The sequence below is a fragment of the Hyperoodon ampullatus genome (assembly GCF_949752795.1).
Source record: "Hyperoodon ampullatus genome assembly, chromosome: 5".
Classification (NCBI taxonomy): Eukaryota; Metazoa; Chordata; class Mammalia; order Artiodactyla; family Ziphiidae; genus Hyperoodon; species Hyperoodon ampullatus.
The window spans coordinates 28,721,858-28,740,580 of record NC_136918.1 but is presented as its reverse complement, the minus strand read 5'-3'; the positions used below and the strand labels follow the sequence as shown (position 1 = coordinate 28,740,580).

General features: G+C 37.6%; 1 protein-coding gene across 3 annotated transcripts in view; it reads right to left on the bottom strand.

Moving 5' to 3' along the window:
* The window catches only part of SATB1 (SATB homeobox 1), a gene marked incomplete at both ends in the record, with an annotated part of 72,946 nt that overhangs the window by 18,508 nt on the left and 35,715 nt on the right, over positions 1–18,723 (bottom strand). For all 3 annotated transcript variants that reach the window (XM_079705330.1, XM_079705331.1, XM_079705332.1), the window contains one exon: positions 11,159–11,314. In XM_079705330.1, the coding sequence (XP_079561456.1) occupies positions 11,159–11,314 (156 nt within the window). The remainder of the gene's footprint in view (positions 1–11,158; positions 11,315–18,723) is intronic.

Here is an 18,723-nt window from a genome sequence, read left to right as displayed (position 1 = left end):
TCAACCGAATCTTCGCTGGCACTTGCTAACAGATACATGAAAACTGTCCTTTCGTTAGACGGGGACCCAGCAGGGTCCATAAAGAAAATTACAATATTTTCCTTGAATAATGAGATTCTTGTAGTCTCATTAAATTTAATGGAAAGACATGCTCTTCCATCATACTCAAAATATTGAATATTCTCAAACCTCACACATACCCCAGCATCCCTAAACAGCAATTCTTTTTTTTTGTTTTTGGTTTTCTTTCCTCTTCCATTTTGTATCTACAGGTGTACTTAGACACAAAGAAATCCTAACACATGAAAACTAAAGTTTGCAAATGTGGAAAGCTAGGGATGATTTTTCAGGCTATAAATGAAATCTTTCACTTGCAAAAAAAACAAGGCAAGCTTCCTTTAAGTGGCGAGTGTTACCAAGGACTGCAAAATGTGATTCAATTTGCATGCTGACTAACATATCTTGAAGTAGCTATGCAAAATCTTCAGGGTCATTAAAGCAAGGGCAGGAGCAATGAAGTCATAAGCTGTACTTTTTTTTAACCTCTACTTTCCTTATTTCTTGGACTCATCCCCATACAACTATATGTGTCAAACCTCTTCTTGGGAATCCTAAATAAAAAGTGACAGCAAGCCATTGTGGGTGGATCTCACTGATTAGTAATGGGTGCTTTCACTTCTGTGCTAAGAAGGATTCGGAGGTTATATCTGTATGCAACAGTGATGTGACAGGTAATGTGAGGCTTGAATCAAATCTTCCACAATAACTGTATCTTGCAAAATGATTATAAAGGTAGATTAAGACTGTTTGAAGAAACTGACCTAATAATTTGGTATTAACCATGTAAACTGCTTAGCAGCTGAGATGGAAGAGGGATTCTAACTAAAAAGAAAATACCTTCTTTTCCACTAAAGTGATATTAGGCCAGAAGAAAGTATGAATAGGCAGAAAAATGCTAGATTTCAAAGTTGGAAGATATTATGGAGCAAACACTAAGCAAACAGTGAAAAACTGGAAGTTTTTTTTTTTTAATGTGAAGAAATAAGGAAGAGGGAAAAATGGTTAAGGAAAGGAAATAAAGGGGAAAAATCTGCTCTTCTATGGGGAACGGTACCTCTTATCAGTAATAGGAATCACCATAGAACTTTAGGAAGCTTCCAAACGAGGCTCATAACTTTAGTAGTGAAACAAAAATAAAGATAAAAAGAGAGAGTGTATTTTATTTGGCATTAAAAGACACTTAATTACCTTGATCTACGTTTTAAATGTTCTCTAAAGTGGATGGTTGCGAGCCTTCTTTAGAGGTACGATTCTAAATCACCACTGATCCTATTCCTTTCTCCTCTCTTAATTTTAGTTTTCCACCAGTTTATTTGCTTTCGTATGGCTCCAATACTTTAATTTTCTTATGGCTGAATTCTTCTGAGACTGGTGATAACTTTGGCCTTATATGGTTACCCTGCACCTGCACTTTCTGCCAGGTTATCTCCACTATGTCTGCAGCAACAGAATTCACTGGTTTTCAACTCTACCTTTCAAACTGATTCTGCAGATTAACACACCTCTCTAGGAAATAAATTTTTTGATTGGGTCCATTTTTGTTTTGGGATTGTCTGGGATATGACCAGCACGCCTAAACTAACCATTTTTCATTAACAAAAATAAGGGAAACCGTCCATTAAAAAACTGCATATGCCCACTGTAGAAATTCTTTCAAAATTTATGTTCAAATAAAAGGCTTAACATTGACAAAATAAAAAAGGCAGAGACTCCAAGGATATTATCCCTCTCATACAGAAAAGAGAGAGAGAGAGAGAGAGAGAGAGAGAGAGAAAGAAAGAAAAGAAAAGAAAAGAAAAATTGTACCAAAAAAAGGAAACGGAGAGTACCATCTTTTTTCCATTCGAGTTTTGGCAAAAGTGAAAACATGGAATTTGATGATGGTTTTGATAAAATCACCTGGAGAAAAACTAGGCAACTTCTCCATTTTTCTAGACACTTCATTCCATTGCATTTTATTTTTATTTAAGCACATCTCCAACACACACACATACAGACCCCAACTCTGAAAAAAAAAAAAAAGGGCCTGAAATTTTAGTTACACCACATGTGGTTTTCATTTGTGAAAAATGAACAAGCTGTTTGTGGTTAAACTGTCTAATCGCCTGTTATCAATCTAGCGCTGCATTCAAGATTTACAGGACCCATCAGCTTCTGTGCTACATTAGCTGTAAATTGGGGGCGGGGGGGGGGAGGAAGGAAAAGAGGAGGAGGAGAGAGTTTATCCTGAGGAATAATATTTCCAATGCAGCCACACTCGCACTACATCTGGTTGTGCTGGTAGCGGCAGTTAAATTGAAATATTTCACAGCGTGTGTCAGAAACATGCAGAATGGTAATTATGACAGATCTGATTAAGCCCGAGTGCCACAAGCTCCCTGGCCAGCGCCGGTTGTGCAGGTGTGACCTTGTGCGTGCCTGCGTGTGTAAATAAAATTAATTACAAGCGAGAGGGTGAAGGCTTCGGTGACATCACAAAGCGGAGGAACTCCCAAGGGGGAGACCTAATGGAATATTTTCCCTCAGTCTAATAATACAGTTCATATTGACTTGAGGTAATTAGTGGGATCATTAAAGCAGTTTTCCCGGCGTATTTGGCTGCCTGATCAGATTAGTGAAAATGTTCTTCAGAACAAGCCCTGTGTGGTCTGCCAGAGAAGAGGAAATAAAAAGCAACAAAGCATATTTTGGAATGATAAGCAGTGCTGGACTTGTACTCTAGCGCAAAAAAAAAAAATCTCTCACTTCTCTCTGGAGCCTACAGATCTAACTTCCTGTCCATCTTCATTCTGCTATTCAACTTGTGTATTCCTAGACACACTCTCAACTATTCCTTTCCTTTCCCCTCTCTCTGCTAAATCTGACTGCTCCATCATGATGAGCCAGCCCAACTCCCTAACAAATCTCTTTTAAACAAGGCAATTTGAAAATTGGGGGAAAGGCTCTTCCAGGACTGCCTTATTGACTATATGGGGCCACTGGGAGAGGCAAAAAAAAAAGGCCCAAGGGAAGGAATGCCACTTAAAATTCACCTGCTAAACAAAACAGTCCTCTCTTTTGTAACATATAACAGAGGTTTAAATATTTCTTCCCCTTTGGATCTCAAAATGGGTTTTGGCGTAGGCTGAAGTTGGGGCAAACATTCTTGAGTTGAACAGAACACAGAGCTCTCGTCAAGAAAAGGGCCATTTGTTTGAAACTAGTCTATTGAGCATGCTCTACCTTGCCACCGGAATACGCCAAGCGCTGTCACAGATGGCAGGCTCTGACAGTTCCCATCCGTAGCATCAAGACTCGACAGTTCAGCACAAGATCAGTGACATTCTGTCTCATTAGAACCACGCTAATTATCACAGCTAGTTTCAGGGGAAACCATGTGTTGCAATGGTCAATTTGAAGGAGCCTGTGCATCAACAAACTGGTAATAAGGATCAGACACCTTATTATACGACAGCATGCTGCCTATGATCTGATTTACAGAATCAGAGGCACCGAGGCAGCCGAGGAGGCTGGCGGTTTATGAAACAGTGTGTTTCAACCCAATTCCTGAGGCATACGGGTTGAAAAGGGGATTGTTTTAAAAAAAAAAAATTACACAAAAGGCCACTGGAATGGTTGAAGCAAGAAATCAAAGGAGAACAGATTCTCTATGACCAGACAACAGAAGTAGATTAAGTCTTAGAAAAAGGACAACTTCATCAATTTAGCAATTGTATGGCGACGCCACCAGCAGACTGGAGCTTATATTTTTACAAGGTATTTAATGATAAATTATAAAGTGGCTATATTACTATTAATCTCTAAAATACATATATATTTTATATATATAAAATATACATATATATTTTATATTTATATATGATATATAAATATAAACATATTTATTTATTTACATTTTTATGTATTTATATTTATATATATAAATATGTTTATAAATATAAATATATATAAAAAACATTTTCAATATGTATATTTTATATATATAAATGGGTGGTCTATGATTTAGTTGTGTCATTTTGTCACGCAAAAGAACTGCATGTGCAAAAGCATAACAGCTATAGTTATAAAAATGAATAATCTCAAAGGTTACTTTTTAAGGTGCAGGTCTTGCAAGGCCAAAAAATTCTACATCAGACTCCTATTACCAACATAAGTTCTGCCATCCCTCTTTTAGTATCTTTTACTGATGTGAAAGTTTAACAGTGCAGTTTCTTCCAGAGCTATTTTTCTATTGTCATTTTGCATAAATGCACTTTTAGAGCTCATTCATTTCACGGGGTTTTTATTTTCATTCCTCATATGAGGGAAAAAGAAGATAAAGCTAAAATAAAACCTACCTTTACTACCCAAACCTTAAAAGACAACTGTTGAGACTTCTGAGAAACACTTTGTCTTTTCACTTGGTAGTTTGTGAAAGAACGAAATCAGTGTTATAATTATGTGTGAAGTTTAACTGAATGACATTCCGTTTTGAAATTCATTCCTATTTAAGAGTTAAAACCCCATGGGTTTGGTCTCTTCCCTACTCCCATTTTGTAGATACTGGATCCTATCCTGAAGAACTTTAACTCTTCAACTGTCAAAGATGATTCTAGAAGGGCTTCCAAAAAGAGGAACTTTCGTAGGATATTGTGAGTCCACACTTTTCAACTTATACTACATTTTAGGACAAAAGGTGGCCTTAGATTAAAGCAGATTCTACGAATATGTACTTGCTATACTCATGCTTTAGAATGCATTAAACTGGCCTGCTTCAAAGTGGACCACTCCTGTGGTCACCTTCCCGGAACTTCCTCACATGATGATCCTCTTTAGAGAGTTGGCTCAATATTCACAAATTGCTTCTTTTCAAATCTTGACTAATATTTTCCTATGACATTTTTTGAAAGATGGAGAAACTGGGCTTAATGAGTTATGACTATACTTGTTACAGTGAACTTATTAAATGGGAGAATGAGGAAGATGAATTTCTATCACTCTAGTTATCGAATTTTAAATTTTAGAGGAAAAGAAATTTTTTAAAAATTTGAAGGTGGCAATAAGATAACCAAGAAGTTTTGGTTCGACTTGCTGCAATAGACAATATCAAGTGCCTGGGGGAAAAACACCCCTTTACGTGATTTTTTTTAGCCAAAACTATGATCGGCAAGTACGTGTTCTATTTAATAATTCTGAACCTCCTTGATCAAACCCTAGATTAATTAAAACATATGCTTGTTTTTATAACACAGAAATGTGGAAAGGGCTCGTATTCAGATTCACAAATTTAGTTCTTAAAACACTGTATAACATACAATCATGTACCTTTAAAGTGCTAGACTATGTCAATGTTTATGTATTTAAAGCCATTAATTTCAAAAGTCCTGTTGAGCAACCACTAGAGACATAAAGATAGGTCTACACTGCAGAAAACTAAATCCAATATGGATTCCCAATATTTAGGCAGAAGGAATTTTTAGAGATGGCTCCCACAGAACACCTTAAATAGGAGATGGACAGGTCTCCACGTCCTTATCAAGTAGGCAGCACCGGGTCCTCCCCAAATGTATGTAAACCTGAATACAGGCAGGTCCTGAGATGCTACACACTGGGCTGTCTTACTTCTCTTCTCCCTTCAAGCATTCCTTTGGCCTCTTCCTTCTTCCCAGAAGCTGATCCAGGGAAACCTAACCTGTATCCCCCCACGACCTCCTCCCGCCCAGTAAAAAAAAAAATAAATAAATGAATAAAGTAAAATAAAATAAGGCACTAGATGGAAAATGTATGAAGAGGCAGTTCTCTTCTTAGATGCTGGCTGAAGGCAACTCTATTAGCCCAAGAGAAGGGGCTCTGAGGACACGATGTAAAGATCTTCCCACAGGCTGCTAGAAAAGCATGTGGCACCAGAAATAACCGGAAATGTGACCCGCAAATCTGCAGGGGCCTCCTGTAGATCTGAAACAGGAGGCTACACAGGTAAAATCGTGTTGCAGTGAAGTCTGTTATGTGAACATTCCAAAAAAAATGAATCAGCACAGGGCTTCAAAGTGTAGTTTCCGTGAAGTGTAATTTGATGCTAAGAAAATAAAAGATGCCTTTGCTGACATGCTAGAATACAGAATGCAGTCATGGTACTGTGATTTTTTTTTTTTTCCTGGATTTTATCACTGTAGATTCCTATAACCAGCAATGAAAATGGCATTCTTAGCCCTATTTCTACCTCTAATGATTTGTGACATATCATGTCTTACTCGTATTTAAGGCATTCCAATCACCATCTAAGAATTACTAAATCTGAAGATGCTTTTTTCTTTTTTTTACCTACAAGCCCAAAGAGCACTAAAGCTTTCTTCTTTCTCCTTCACTCTCCCCTCTCTCTCCCATCCTAGAGGTCTTGAATCTCAATGACAAAAGTGTCTGAAAAGTAGATGGAAGAAAGCAAAAGACTTCAAATTATTTGGTCTCTTCTACTGGTCGTGCTATCTTCACAGAGGCAGAAATTCTTTTTTCAGTGCAAAAAAACCACACCTATCAAGCAGTCGAAGTTGTTGCAGCCAAAGAGTCCAGTAACTACAGGACTGGTAGGTAGAGACTGCAAAAGATTCTATTGAAAAGCATGTTCAGTCAAATAGAATTTCCATCATCTAGCTGCTTTACCTAAAAGAAATACCCTGTTCAATAAAGCACTAGAGCGAAATCATTTTCTAAGTGCAAGTGGGGATACAACCGCTCTGGAAAAGCCCTTTATTCTGACTGCATACTGTATCTGCAAGCTCCACCTCTGCAAACATGAAAATCAATGTAACAATTCGATGTACAAGGCAAGGCCTACGGCACTGCTAATCTCCCCTTGCTGGACATACACCTTAAGTCTCAGAGCTCTCAGGAGGTTTGCTGTGGAATAAAATTAGATTCCAACATCTGCCACCATTAAGGAAAAAATTCCATTTCCGTCTCCCATATGAAAACACTATAACCACTGAACAGTAGCTGAACCTTGATACCGTAATGGTTATTACCCAAATCAACTATTTTTTTTTGAACAGTAAAATTAGTGAATTCTGCTCTCATAATTATTTGAATGCTATCAGACTAAATGTTTGATAAAATTCTAATATGATTCACTTGGAAAAACGGCTGCTTGTTTGAATACCCACAATATACAGTGTATTCATTTGTAGCTATTCATATTATGTTTAAAGCGTATCATCTTTTTAAAGTTTGCATTAGCCTGCTTTCCTACCCAAGCACAAAAAGTAGCCTACCTTCAGTTTACAGTTGCATACTTTACACAGACATTTCTATTAACGTTAAAAACAATCTCATTTCTATCACTCATCGAAGAGAAAGTATAATACATGCGAAATGGTGGCATCTGAAAAGTTGGTTTCTTTTCCTGAAAATACTTTGTGCACTAGTCACTGCAGACCACAGCTACACGTCTGGTTCCACCACATTCTGGGGCTGTACTATCTTTTCAAAATAGTTCTGCTGCCTGCCATTCAGGGGATTTACCTAAAGCTTTACCTTGTAAAATAAAAAGTATCTGAGATACATAAATAGATAATAAATAAGTCACTCTGTGTGCAGGTCTGAGTCTTTTGCTTAGCACATTGTAAGACATTATCTATTTGTGTTACAGTGCCGTAAATCTAAAAGCTCTTCTGCATGCATGACAGCATGGGACCTTCTCCCATGTTAAAAGAAATCTTGGGCTCAAAAAGGTTAAATCATTTCCCAATACCAGAACAGCAGTGACTCAGCCTGGACCATAGTGTCCTTTGAGTCCTCCACCATGTACCCTTCCCTACACCCCAACCCGAAACAGACATGAAAAAGCTTGGCTTCTGGGCTTCCCTGGTGGCGCAGTGGTTGAGAGTCCGCCTGCCAATGCAGGGGACACGGGTTCGTGCCCCGGTCCGGGAAGATCCCACATGCCGCGGAGCGGCTGGGCCTGTGAGCCATGGCCGCTGAGGCTGCGCGTCCGGAGCCTGTGCTCCGCAACGGGAGAGGCCACAACAGTGAGACGCCCACGTACCGCAAAAAAAAAAAAAAGCTTAGCTTCTAAGGGCCCATATTCCATGAATATGTCAGGAAAGCCCCTCCCATTCCACTATCAATTAGTCCAGCATCCCTAATTCCTCTTTCCTTTGGTCCTGAAGCCGCCTGGAACCCTGAGGAGACACTAAAATAGTGATGCAGAGATGCAGAATTTGGGGTTGGCTCTCCTACTTTTTAGTCAAGTAACCCTCGCATAAAATGAGGAAATCAATGTTACAGCCCACAGGGTTACTGAGAACGAAATGCAGATAATATATAATGCATGACAGGGTCTAGCACTAAAAAAAAGGTAATGAATGTTAGGCCAACATAGAGAATCAGGGCGAGATACAGAAGCAGATGGGGCTGGACCGGTTGAGATAAAATGGCTCCAGCACATTCCTCTGTACACGTGCTTCATTTGGGAGGACCTCTGCCCATGCTGACAAGCCTTGGCACCTACCTCCAAGGCATAAACAACTCTTCCGCAAGTTAAGAATTCTGACCATGGGAAAGGTACGTCGGATTTGAAGATTTTTGGGGGGGTTTTGGTTTGTTTTCTAGTTTTTCTATTTCCTTCACAAAAAATCATGGCAGGTCAAAAGAACTTAAGTCAATGGACTACCTGCCCTTGTTAAGTCAGATCTCTTCTCTTAGAGATATATACAGTTTTTGGACTGTCTTATTTTTCAGTAATCATCAACTTTTAGATTTTCATAAAGAGGGCAGTACTAACATCTAAACTGAACAGCTAAGAGAAAGCTACAGAAACGCTTTTTAATGAAGTTCCAGTAAATTAGTAGTTAGGAAAAACTATGTGAGGGGATGAAAGTTAACAGTCTGCTGGACCCCAGTAGTCTACAATTGGCCCCTTGGAATCTCTTTCATCCAGTAATGAGGAGATGAGCTAGCGGCTTTGGGGGTCCTGGGGAACACACCGTCATGGCAGATACACAGTTGGCAACTGACATCTTTGAAAGTGACTCACGGGGAGCTTTGTAGGACAGGAGTCCAAAGAGCAAAGATGTTTAAAAAACCCCTAGAACATCACTCGCATGACATTATCAACCCATTGTTGCCACTGTCTGAATAGCTCCAAAATCAGAACTCAGCCCAGGAGGGGAGAATTGGGGCTATCATTTAAAAGAAAGAAAGAATGAAGGTAGCAAAAACACTGCTAGCCAGAAGGAGCTATGCTCTCATCAGAAAGGAGAGGGAGGGTGGTGGTGATTATATGACAGATGCCAACTTCCCCAAAAGTTTTAATATTCTATTTTTGTTTGTTGGTTTTAAGGCTGCCCCTTATCACAATAATGCATGTTTCGTTTCTCTGTTTATCTATTCTGGAGATTGGGGGAAAGTGTTTGGCCTTGTAAGAAGACAGTCTGTTATTCTTGATAATTTAATTGGAAAGGTCAGAAGAGATGCAGAATCAGAAAGAAAAGCAGGATAAACTATGTTGAAATATGAGATCCTCATCCTAATTAGACTAAATAGCCAAAAGAAGAAGGTGCAGGGTGGGTGGGTGAGGGGTGACGTGTGAACAGGACATTTCTCCTTAATGCCTAGTCTTGGCATGTAAATGAAGACATCTGAAGAAGCACACAGGTTTGAAGCGGCTCTGACATTCTATCATAATTAGAAACATTTCAAGAGCCCTGTAATTTCCAATCAAAATTACAGTAATTTCCGATATACAAGCCATGATTCATGACAGAATTTTACATTCCATGAGAGATTACGGTGGCCTGATGTATGACACGCCGAGTATGGCACTAACATAAACAATTCAGTTTAATGTTTAAACAGCACTTGATGTTTAGAATCTCACAATAAAAGAAACATATTATTGTAGAAATTATCACTTTGACAGTGATTGAAGGGTACGCAGGCATGTGGCCTATAAAGCTATAATTTTTACAGTCCACAGCTTGAGTTTAATCATTTTTATATAACATTTCCAAGATATCCCTTACGTATTTCCAGCCAGCCTATAACTTAAACAAGAACAACCTTTTCTCAAGCAAAATTCCCATCAAGGACCACTATTAATGTTGCTGGAGTGAAATTTCAGAAAAACCTAATAATGAAAGTACTGTATTGTAAATACATCATATTGTAAATAGTCTCAGGACTGCATAATTTTATCAGAGGCTGACAGCAGCCAGGCTGTTTTACAAAGGAGAGTTCATTAACGATAATGAAATATATTTGTCTAAAATTTCCTTAATTGCCTCTCAATCTCACTTTGATAGTGTTATCAGATCTTTCTGCAAAGGGGACAAGACTTACACTGGACAAGACCAGTATTCTTCTGGTCCTTTAAAAAGTATTCCTGGCCTTGAACAAGGGTTTGTAGATAACTGTGAGCTTGTTCATATAGATGACTCTACTTCTAATGAACATAAATTATCAATATATGACAAAAAGACTGCATTATCTTGTAGGGATGTCTTGTAGTGATTTGTCACTTTTCCCATTCAATTCGATTCATTTATAATTCAAAAGATTTAGACAATTTTTCTAATTGTAATTAAATTTGTGTGTCTCATATATATATATATATATATATATATATATATATATATATGTATATATAAACTAAAATCATTATTTTGCAAAGCTGTGTGTGTGTCAGTTTGTTTTAATAAGCACACCTAACAGCTCTAGATGCCTGAGTTGGAACAGAAAAGAACTACAATGCTCGTAGTATTTTAGGATGGAAATCAAGGTCACCTAAGTACTAATGAAATAATAATAATTCAGGTTATTTGTTCCATTACAATAGACCAGATGGAGAAACCTCCTATACATTACAGTACTCCTCTGGAAACAACTATTAACTGACTCAGGGATTTCCTGAGAAATCTGTGGTCTGGATAGTAGATGTTGGAGGAAACAAACCAAGTGTCTCTGTTCCCTGAATCTGAACACTCTGTTTCATCATGAGCTCTGTCAATAATCCTGGAAACCGTGACCTCTCAGGGATGCAAGTTCAACTTGCAAATAGACACCCCTTCGAATGAACTTTCACAGGCATCGCAGATAAACATTCTCCATGCCTAACAGAGGCTCTTACCTGGCTTTTGGTTGCTGCCACCTTTGCAAACAGAGCTTGGGAAACTTTAGCGCGCTTCATTTCCTGCTGAATCTCGTCGTAAATGGAAGCATTAATGTTCATGGTATTGTTCTCTGGTTTCCCATTCCTCTCAGTGGCAATGGTAGCGGTTTTCACCTACAAAACATTTTGAACATGCTTGTCATTTTCCACTGGCCAAACTGTTTTGAATTTTCTCAGGCTTGGCATCCAAACTGGACACTGTTGCTCCTTTTATGATCAAGGTGATCAACAATGCGGTCATTCAACATGAGTTCTTAGCTGGATATCAGATTGCTTAAGGAAGTCATATTGTCACAGGTGACTGCAGCTGTAATACGACAGCAACTGCCAGCTGACAACCAGGAATTATAATGCCATAAGGTAAGTTTTCTGGAAAACGGAATAGTTTCAAAGACTTGAAAACCCTAAACTAATTTTTTCCCAATTACCTTCCACTGCAATTCTAACAAAGGAAATTCACAATTAAAATCATAATGCACAGTGCTGTATCTTCGCTGGGTACCCGATGCCTAAGAGACAACTGCATCACTAATAGCTATTACATACTATGGCCTTTTTAATTTTAGACTCTTTTTTTTTAATGCCTTTTCCTCTTATGTTTCATTTAAAAAATCTTCCATAACAAAGCCATTTGTAGAGCTGCACATTTAAATCTTCTATCCATCCATGAAACAGGTAGAGTGCCTTGCTTAATTATCATAAAGGCTGGTTGCATTTTACACATGCATGTCCAAGCTGTTCTGTATAATTATTTCATCATTTCCTGGCACCGCTGTATATAACTTCTTTCCTTTTGACTGGTGGAACCAGACAATAAGAAAATGTTTCGCAATATTTAATAGAACATGACTGCAAGTTACACAAAATATATAAACAGTGACTTAATAATATATTCAAAATGTATAATCTTGAGTGAGAAATTAATATCAATGCCTTTGGTAATAATGATAAGCAGATAGCTGCAGAAAAATGCCACAAAATTTAGGGGGAAAATCAACCTCAAAATTTATTGATACCATGATTAATCTTCAAAACTTAAAAACAATCTTTAAAACTTTAAAATAAAAATTTGATCTTTATTGAGCATTTATAGGAGCCAACCAGCCTGGGAAATTCACATATGAACCATGTAGCTGCTTTTTACTGGGAAACTGATGAAAACATAAATAAAAAGTTGTCCAGATGCAGGACCACATTTCTCCCGGCAAAGTGATTCATCAAGGACCACGTTTCTTAGGGTCCTTTACAGAATCCAGGTTTTCCTTCTCTAGAAACTTACGATCTTGGACCATTTCTCTCATCCACTAGGAACAATAGAAAATGAAGCTCATTTTAAGATAAACAAGTGATTTTGGGGCACTAAATGACATACCTTCCCAGTCATACAGTAAGTCTTCTAATGTTTATTTCACCCTGCCCCCAATTATCTGGTATCAAAAGAGGGGCAGAGGTTATCCTAAGCCATTTAATTCCCTGCACTTAGAGAGTAAAGCTGAGTCTCCTTTACAACGTGCTTTCTGACTCGTAACTTCTAGCTGGTGAGCAAAATAACTCACCTCTGGAGAATGCAGCTAGACTCTCCCACCTGGACACTACCCTTGGGAGCACGGAAAGGATAATGCAGGGAAATGGTTGGACCACAGGCCCCCAGTGAGGACACAGAAGGTGAGGCAGGACGAGGGACCCACTGGCTGGCCTCACTGGCCTCTCCTAAAGCATAATCCGCAGACAGAAACGTCAAGAGCAGAGGCTGGATTTCCAGCCTTCCCCTGCCAGCTCTGCACTCCAGTAAGCAAGGGCACTAACTCACGGAGGCATCCTAAGGACTGGGGGCCACTAGGCTCAGACACAGGGCTTTGAAGCAGTAATCTGCTAAACACCACTTTAGGAGCCAGAAGAGTTAATGCATTACCATAAATTGCCTACAAAGTTGCTTTGCTGAGATTCGCAACTTTGCTCTGGGGTGGTCTTGCTTTGAGGCAGAAGGATAGATTTGATCACCACATGGGGTCCCTTTTAATACCTATTTTTTTCACTGCTTAAATGAAAGAGAAAAGAAAAGCCATTTCAATCGCTTTGAACATTGAATGTTATGGAAATGGAGGCATGAAGTTCAGGGCATTGGAAGAAACAGTTCCTTGGTATCATCTGCTTAGCAACAGTTAAGAGGGCAGGCTTTGGAAACTTGGTGTCTCAGTGTGTTTTGAAAATCATTTTCATTCTTTTGTAAAAATGATGTTTAAGAATTTATCTTCGAGGTGGGTTATAATCATTTGTTTCAACCCTGTGATTTTGTTTCTAAAAATTTCTTTGGTTTAATTTTTCTTTTTTTAATAAAGCAATTACAATTTGAACCAAAAAGCAAACATTTTAAATCATAAAAATAAAATCTAGTAGCCAACACAATCAAAAGTTGAAAAGTACTTTTTTTTTTTAAAGTACTTTTTAAAAGTTCTTTGTAAAAGTTCTTTAAAAAAAAAAAAAAGTGAGAGGGCTTCCCCGGTGGTGCAGTGGTTGAGAGTCCGCCTGCCGATGCAGGGGACATGGGTTTGTGCCCCGGTCCGGGAAGATCCCACATGCCGCGGAGCGGCTGGGCCCGTGAGCCATGGCCGCTGAGCCTGCACGTCCGGAGCCTGTGCTCCGCAACGAGAGAGGCCACAACAGTGAGAGGCCCGCGTACCGCAAAAAAAAAAAAAAAGTGAGAGCAACAAGTTTTAAAAATATTAAGAAACTGTATTACTCATTTAAAAAATATTTAGAAAAGCTCTTCCTTATCATCTTGTTGGCTCAGATATGCATCTTATTAGAGATAAGCTATTAGAATTCTGGAACCACATTTTTCTCTAAACACAAGGTATTGCTTAAGGGGAACTGACTTGGACAGCTTTTCAAAAATATGAAAGCTGAAATTTTTCCCCAGGTAAAAATGGAAACAAAAATCTTTTATACCTCACTCTACTAAGTACTATTTTAGCTTAGCTCAAAAAAAATCTTCTTTAATCCTGGTTTAGCTTTTAATATTATATCACACATTAAAATTCATAAAGTAGTTCATTGCAGGCAAAACAAACTACTCTTCAGCTCTTCTCTGCAAATAGCACAGGAGGTAAAATAAATGCAGTTGCTTTCTGAATAGCATTTATCAAGGTAGCGTGTACCACTCCATCATTATGGTGGCGCCAGGGAAGTAGTTAAGAATTGGAGCTTCTGCTATTTACCCTCCCACATGGGGAGAGGGTGTAGCACTAGGGTGTGCTTTCTATTTCACTACAATTGTTCAGTAGAACACAGATTTTCCATGAGAATTTTTTGCTCTTTTACCGCTGCTGAATTCATCAACCCATACTACAAAATGAACTATATATACTACATACGTATTGTATATGTACTACATACAGGCTACACAAAATGGACTCTACTGTGGTCCTGATTGGCATGTGTGCTCTTCCTTGATGCAAGTGGAATTGCCTGCAAGCTCATACTGCACACATACGTGAGGGCATGCCCATATGCAATTAAAGTTTGATGTAGTTTTAATAATAATTATGATAATAAGAGAGACTCACATTTATCAGTTGTTTATTATGAGCTGGGCCTTGTGTTAACATACATTAACCTTCATAATAGCCCTGAGTAGGTAATGTCACATTACTGCCCCATTTTTAAATTGAGAAGCTAACAGAGAGGTTAAGTAATTTGTCCATGGGGCAAGGCTGAGAACTGAACTTAAGTCTAACACCAATGCTTATCTTAGAAATCACTGCAATACACTGAGGATATGATGTTATATAGGACTTCTTTATTTGGGAAAATTCTTATTATTTTTTAAGACGTGCTGTACCTGCTTTTTGGTGGCCCTTTGCTAAATCTAGCTCATGAATGTCTAATTTTTAGTAGGGAATGGTTTTATCATTAGTTTAAAAAATCCGTGCTATTTTGAGGAATTCCTATTGGTGATAGAAAACAGTCCCCATTTTCATATTTTTATATATTAACACTGTTCGAGTAACATGGTTCTATCTTTTTACACTTTTTTTCCTTTTGTAGAAACGATATTAGTTATTTTCCAGATCTGGACTTTCAAAAGTCCTCTAGTTTTTAAAAGATGACCATAAATGAGAAGCGTTTTCCAAGCACATACGTGATCTTAAAATAAAGCTGGTCAAGGGATTCATAACAAATAAAACTTTTATCAAGTGTGAAGTTCCTGCCCATAACTGAACCTATGTTTCATTATACTATAGAAGAATGTGTTGTGAAGATACAGAAGTGTGCAGCTACCAGATTAATTATATATCGCTTCTATTGATATAAACTTTGTACATTTTCTAAAACATTGTTATAAAATGTCCCATCTTCAGAAGAAACCAAAGAATGCCATAAAGAGATGTTAAAAAAAGAAAAAATATTATATAATTCATGTAAAAGTTATAACTTGATAATTATAGGCTTTCAAATGGTCCTTATGAAGACAGAAATCGCTACTTTAACTCCAAAAGTCACACATCTTAAAACACACAAATAAATCCATAATAAGTGCACACCTAAACAGAAACCATCAATTTAAAATGGCTATGTTTAGTGCAATAGACAACTTCCAGAAAATAATAATTAATTACTATTAATAAGATTCACCTTGTAAAATCATCTGGAAAATTTGCTAAGCGATAGTCAGAAAAGAAATCTCTAAGGCCTTGGAGCTCTGGAGGGATTGGTTTCTCCCAGATACTCCTACTACCAAAGTTTGGAAAGGGCTTGTTTCTCTACAATCTCAGAAATGCCCAACTGTCTAAAGTCTTCCAAAGTGGACCATTTGTCAAATATTCAATGTATCCTATCAGAAGAATATTTCACATGTGTTCCTCTTTCTAACAAGAAAACTTCTCATCCTCTCTGACAAACAGAAAGAGTCCTTGAGTTTCATTTTCTCCTTTCTAAAATGTCTGTCTTCTGAGGACGTGGCTTGAGGTAGGGGAAAGAGCATCAGACTGAGTAGGGGATTTGAAAACTAAGTATTTGACTTTTCTCATTTTTCTCATACCAAAAGGTTGGTATAATGATTCCATGAATTCATGCATGTGAAGGTGCTGAGAAAACTGAATCATTGTCAAGTGCAAGGTATTCATATTTCTTGAATTAGAGCACATACATTGTGAAAATATGCTTTCAACAAACAGGTCTGGCCTGGAGCCTACTGACCCAGCCAGAAGACAAAGCTCCTGGTGTGGCTACCCCTACCGAAGCCTGAGGGACAGGAGTGCACAGGAGCCATCTCGCCAAGGCAGAGCCAGCCAAGAGCTTCCTGAAGCTAGTCTAGGTTTTCCCTGGTGAGGTTCTCCTAAAAATAACACCCGGGGCCTGAAGGAAGCCCCTTCTTGAAGATGATTTATAACCTGAGTTCCTCAGTGGTTTAGGTCCTTGGTCTGGAAGGACCCAGGGACATCCCAATCATCTTCCATATGACCTAAACTCTTCAGAGAAGCTGGAAGATAATCCAGTCTCTCAGGCCTAAAGGTGTCCTGGGTCTTCAGTGAGCCACAAGGGACCTCTGCCTTCAACAAGCATTAGAAAGAAATCCTGTTCTGGTCCAACCCAAGCCAAAGACTAATCTCAAAACAGATTTCAAATATCTTCATTTGGAAGGGGCGGGGATGGCGGGGAATGAAATGCACAGTGATTTCACACAGATTCCTCTCCGGAAAAATATAAAATTTTTTTTTCCTGCAGTCCTTTTCTATACCTGTGGTCTCCTCCTTTATTCCTCTTCCATTTTAGTCATTTGTAAATAAGCACATGAAAACCTTATGTGTGGTATATTGGTTCCAGGTTAAGCACTGGATTTCAACTGCTGCAAAACAGTACTAACTCAACTGCTCTATAACCTGTTTTTCCAAATCCTAAGTACTCATTTTACATTGATAATACATTTAATACATTAAAAATTCCCTAAAATTTAATTCACTGAATCACTGTCAAAGGGTAAAAGGTGAACAAACCGGTTGTGAGCTATTATGATAAAATTAAGGAATGCAAAGGGATTCTCTATGAAGCAGTGAAATAAAATTATTCACACATATCAGATAATCATTTCAGAATGTGGTTAGATGGCCAATAATATTGTGTTAATAGAAACTTTTTTTCTATGAAAGAGCTTCACTAAGAATCTACAGTATCTAAGTATATTCATCATTGGCTAAATATCCCAGCTAAAGGCTTGGTCTCAACCTCCTCTTGAGAACAAACACATACAGCTAAGGGTGGCTCAACCAGTTTATCAGTAATTCAGGCCAAAATAAATTATATTTTCTATCCCAACTTATCAGCAGGTATAGTCTTTAGACATACATATAGGAAAGCAACACAGAGTATCTTAATAGTATACAAAAATAAATATCACAATTAAGAATTAATGTAATTTTGGCTAAAAAAACAAAAAACAAAAAACTTGATGAGTAAGGAAAGCAGAATCATATCTGGAAAACAAATAAAAGCATTAAAGTCCTAGAAAAATTAGAAAACAAAAGCTATATTAAGGAACTACTAAGTCAAATATTTGGATAGATTAAAACAAAAAAAAGAAGAAGCTCAACGCTTAAATTCACACTGGTCTTAAGTAAGCCCTTCTTTGGTTAGTATTGCAAGATTAAGTGATAAGTAAAATAACTCTGCCCAGAGGTCTTCCAATGATGACTGCAACAGCAAAATTAACTAATGATGGTACATATGATAACTCTAAACACCACAAACTCAGTGTTCAATCAAGTCCAAGCATTTTTTGTTCAATCACTCTTACAAAAGTCATATATGTATATAAACAGTTCCTCATTCTTTTTGGTAAGAAATATTGTATTGAAGACTTAACAGATCAAATTCAGTAAGTGTGTGTGTCGGCAAATGGATATGTATGCATGTATTTGGGTGCCATTCTTCTCTGCTAGAGAAAAATGTCTTTCTTAAAATTACAGCAATGCCTTCCTTATTGTCTGCTCCTATAGACATCAAGACTTAATTGATTTTCATTGAATAAAACGGAGAAAATGGACCTTTGGGATGTTTCTAAACAATAATCATTTCAGAACATTACAATATGCAGTTTAAGACCCTCCACAAGTGGCTGTATATTATGTCTATTTCTTATTTATGGAGTATCTATGGCAGTTTCATTTTTAGTGTTGAGTGAGTTTTATCTCTATACTTGGAAATGGATGACCATTTTTTACTATTGATGAAATTAACATTAAGAGATAATTTCATTATGACATTATGTTACATAAGCACTTTTAATTAGTATTCCATATTTACTTTCCATCGTTTTAGCTGACCTCATTGTTAAGAGTTGCACAGGCCACAAATTAAATGTGTAAGAAATATATTTGCTTGTGGATCTTACATCTAATCCCCTCTCAAATTTGTATCTAATAGTTGTACTGAAAATTAACTTCTCAATTCTTATAATAGTTACGAGGCTACCTTTTAAACTTGATTAAAAAAAAATACTGATGAGCATACACAAAATTACCTGG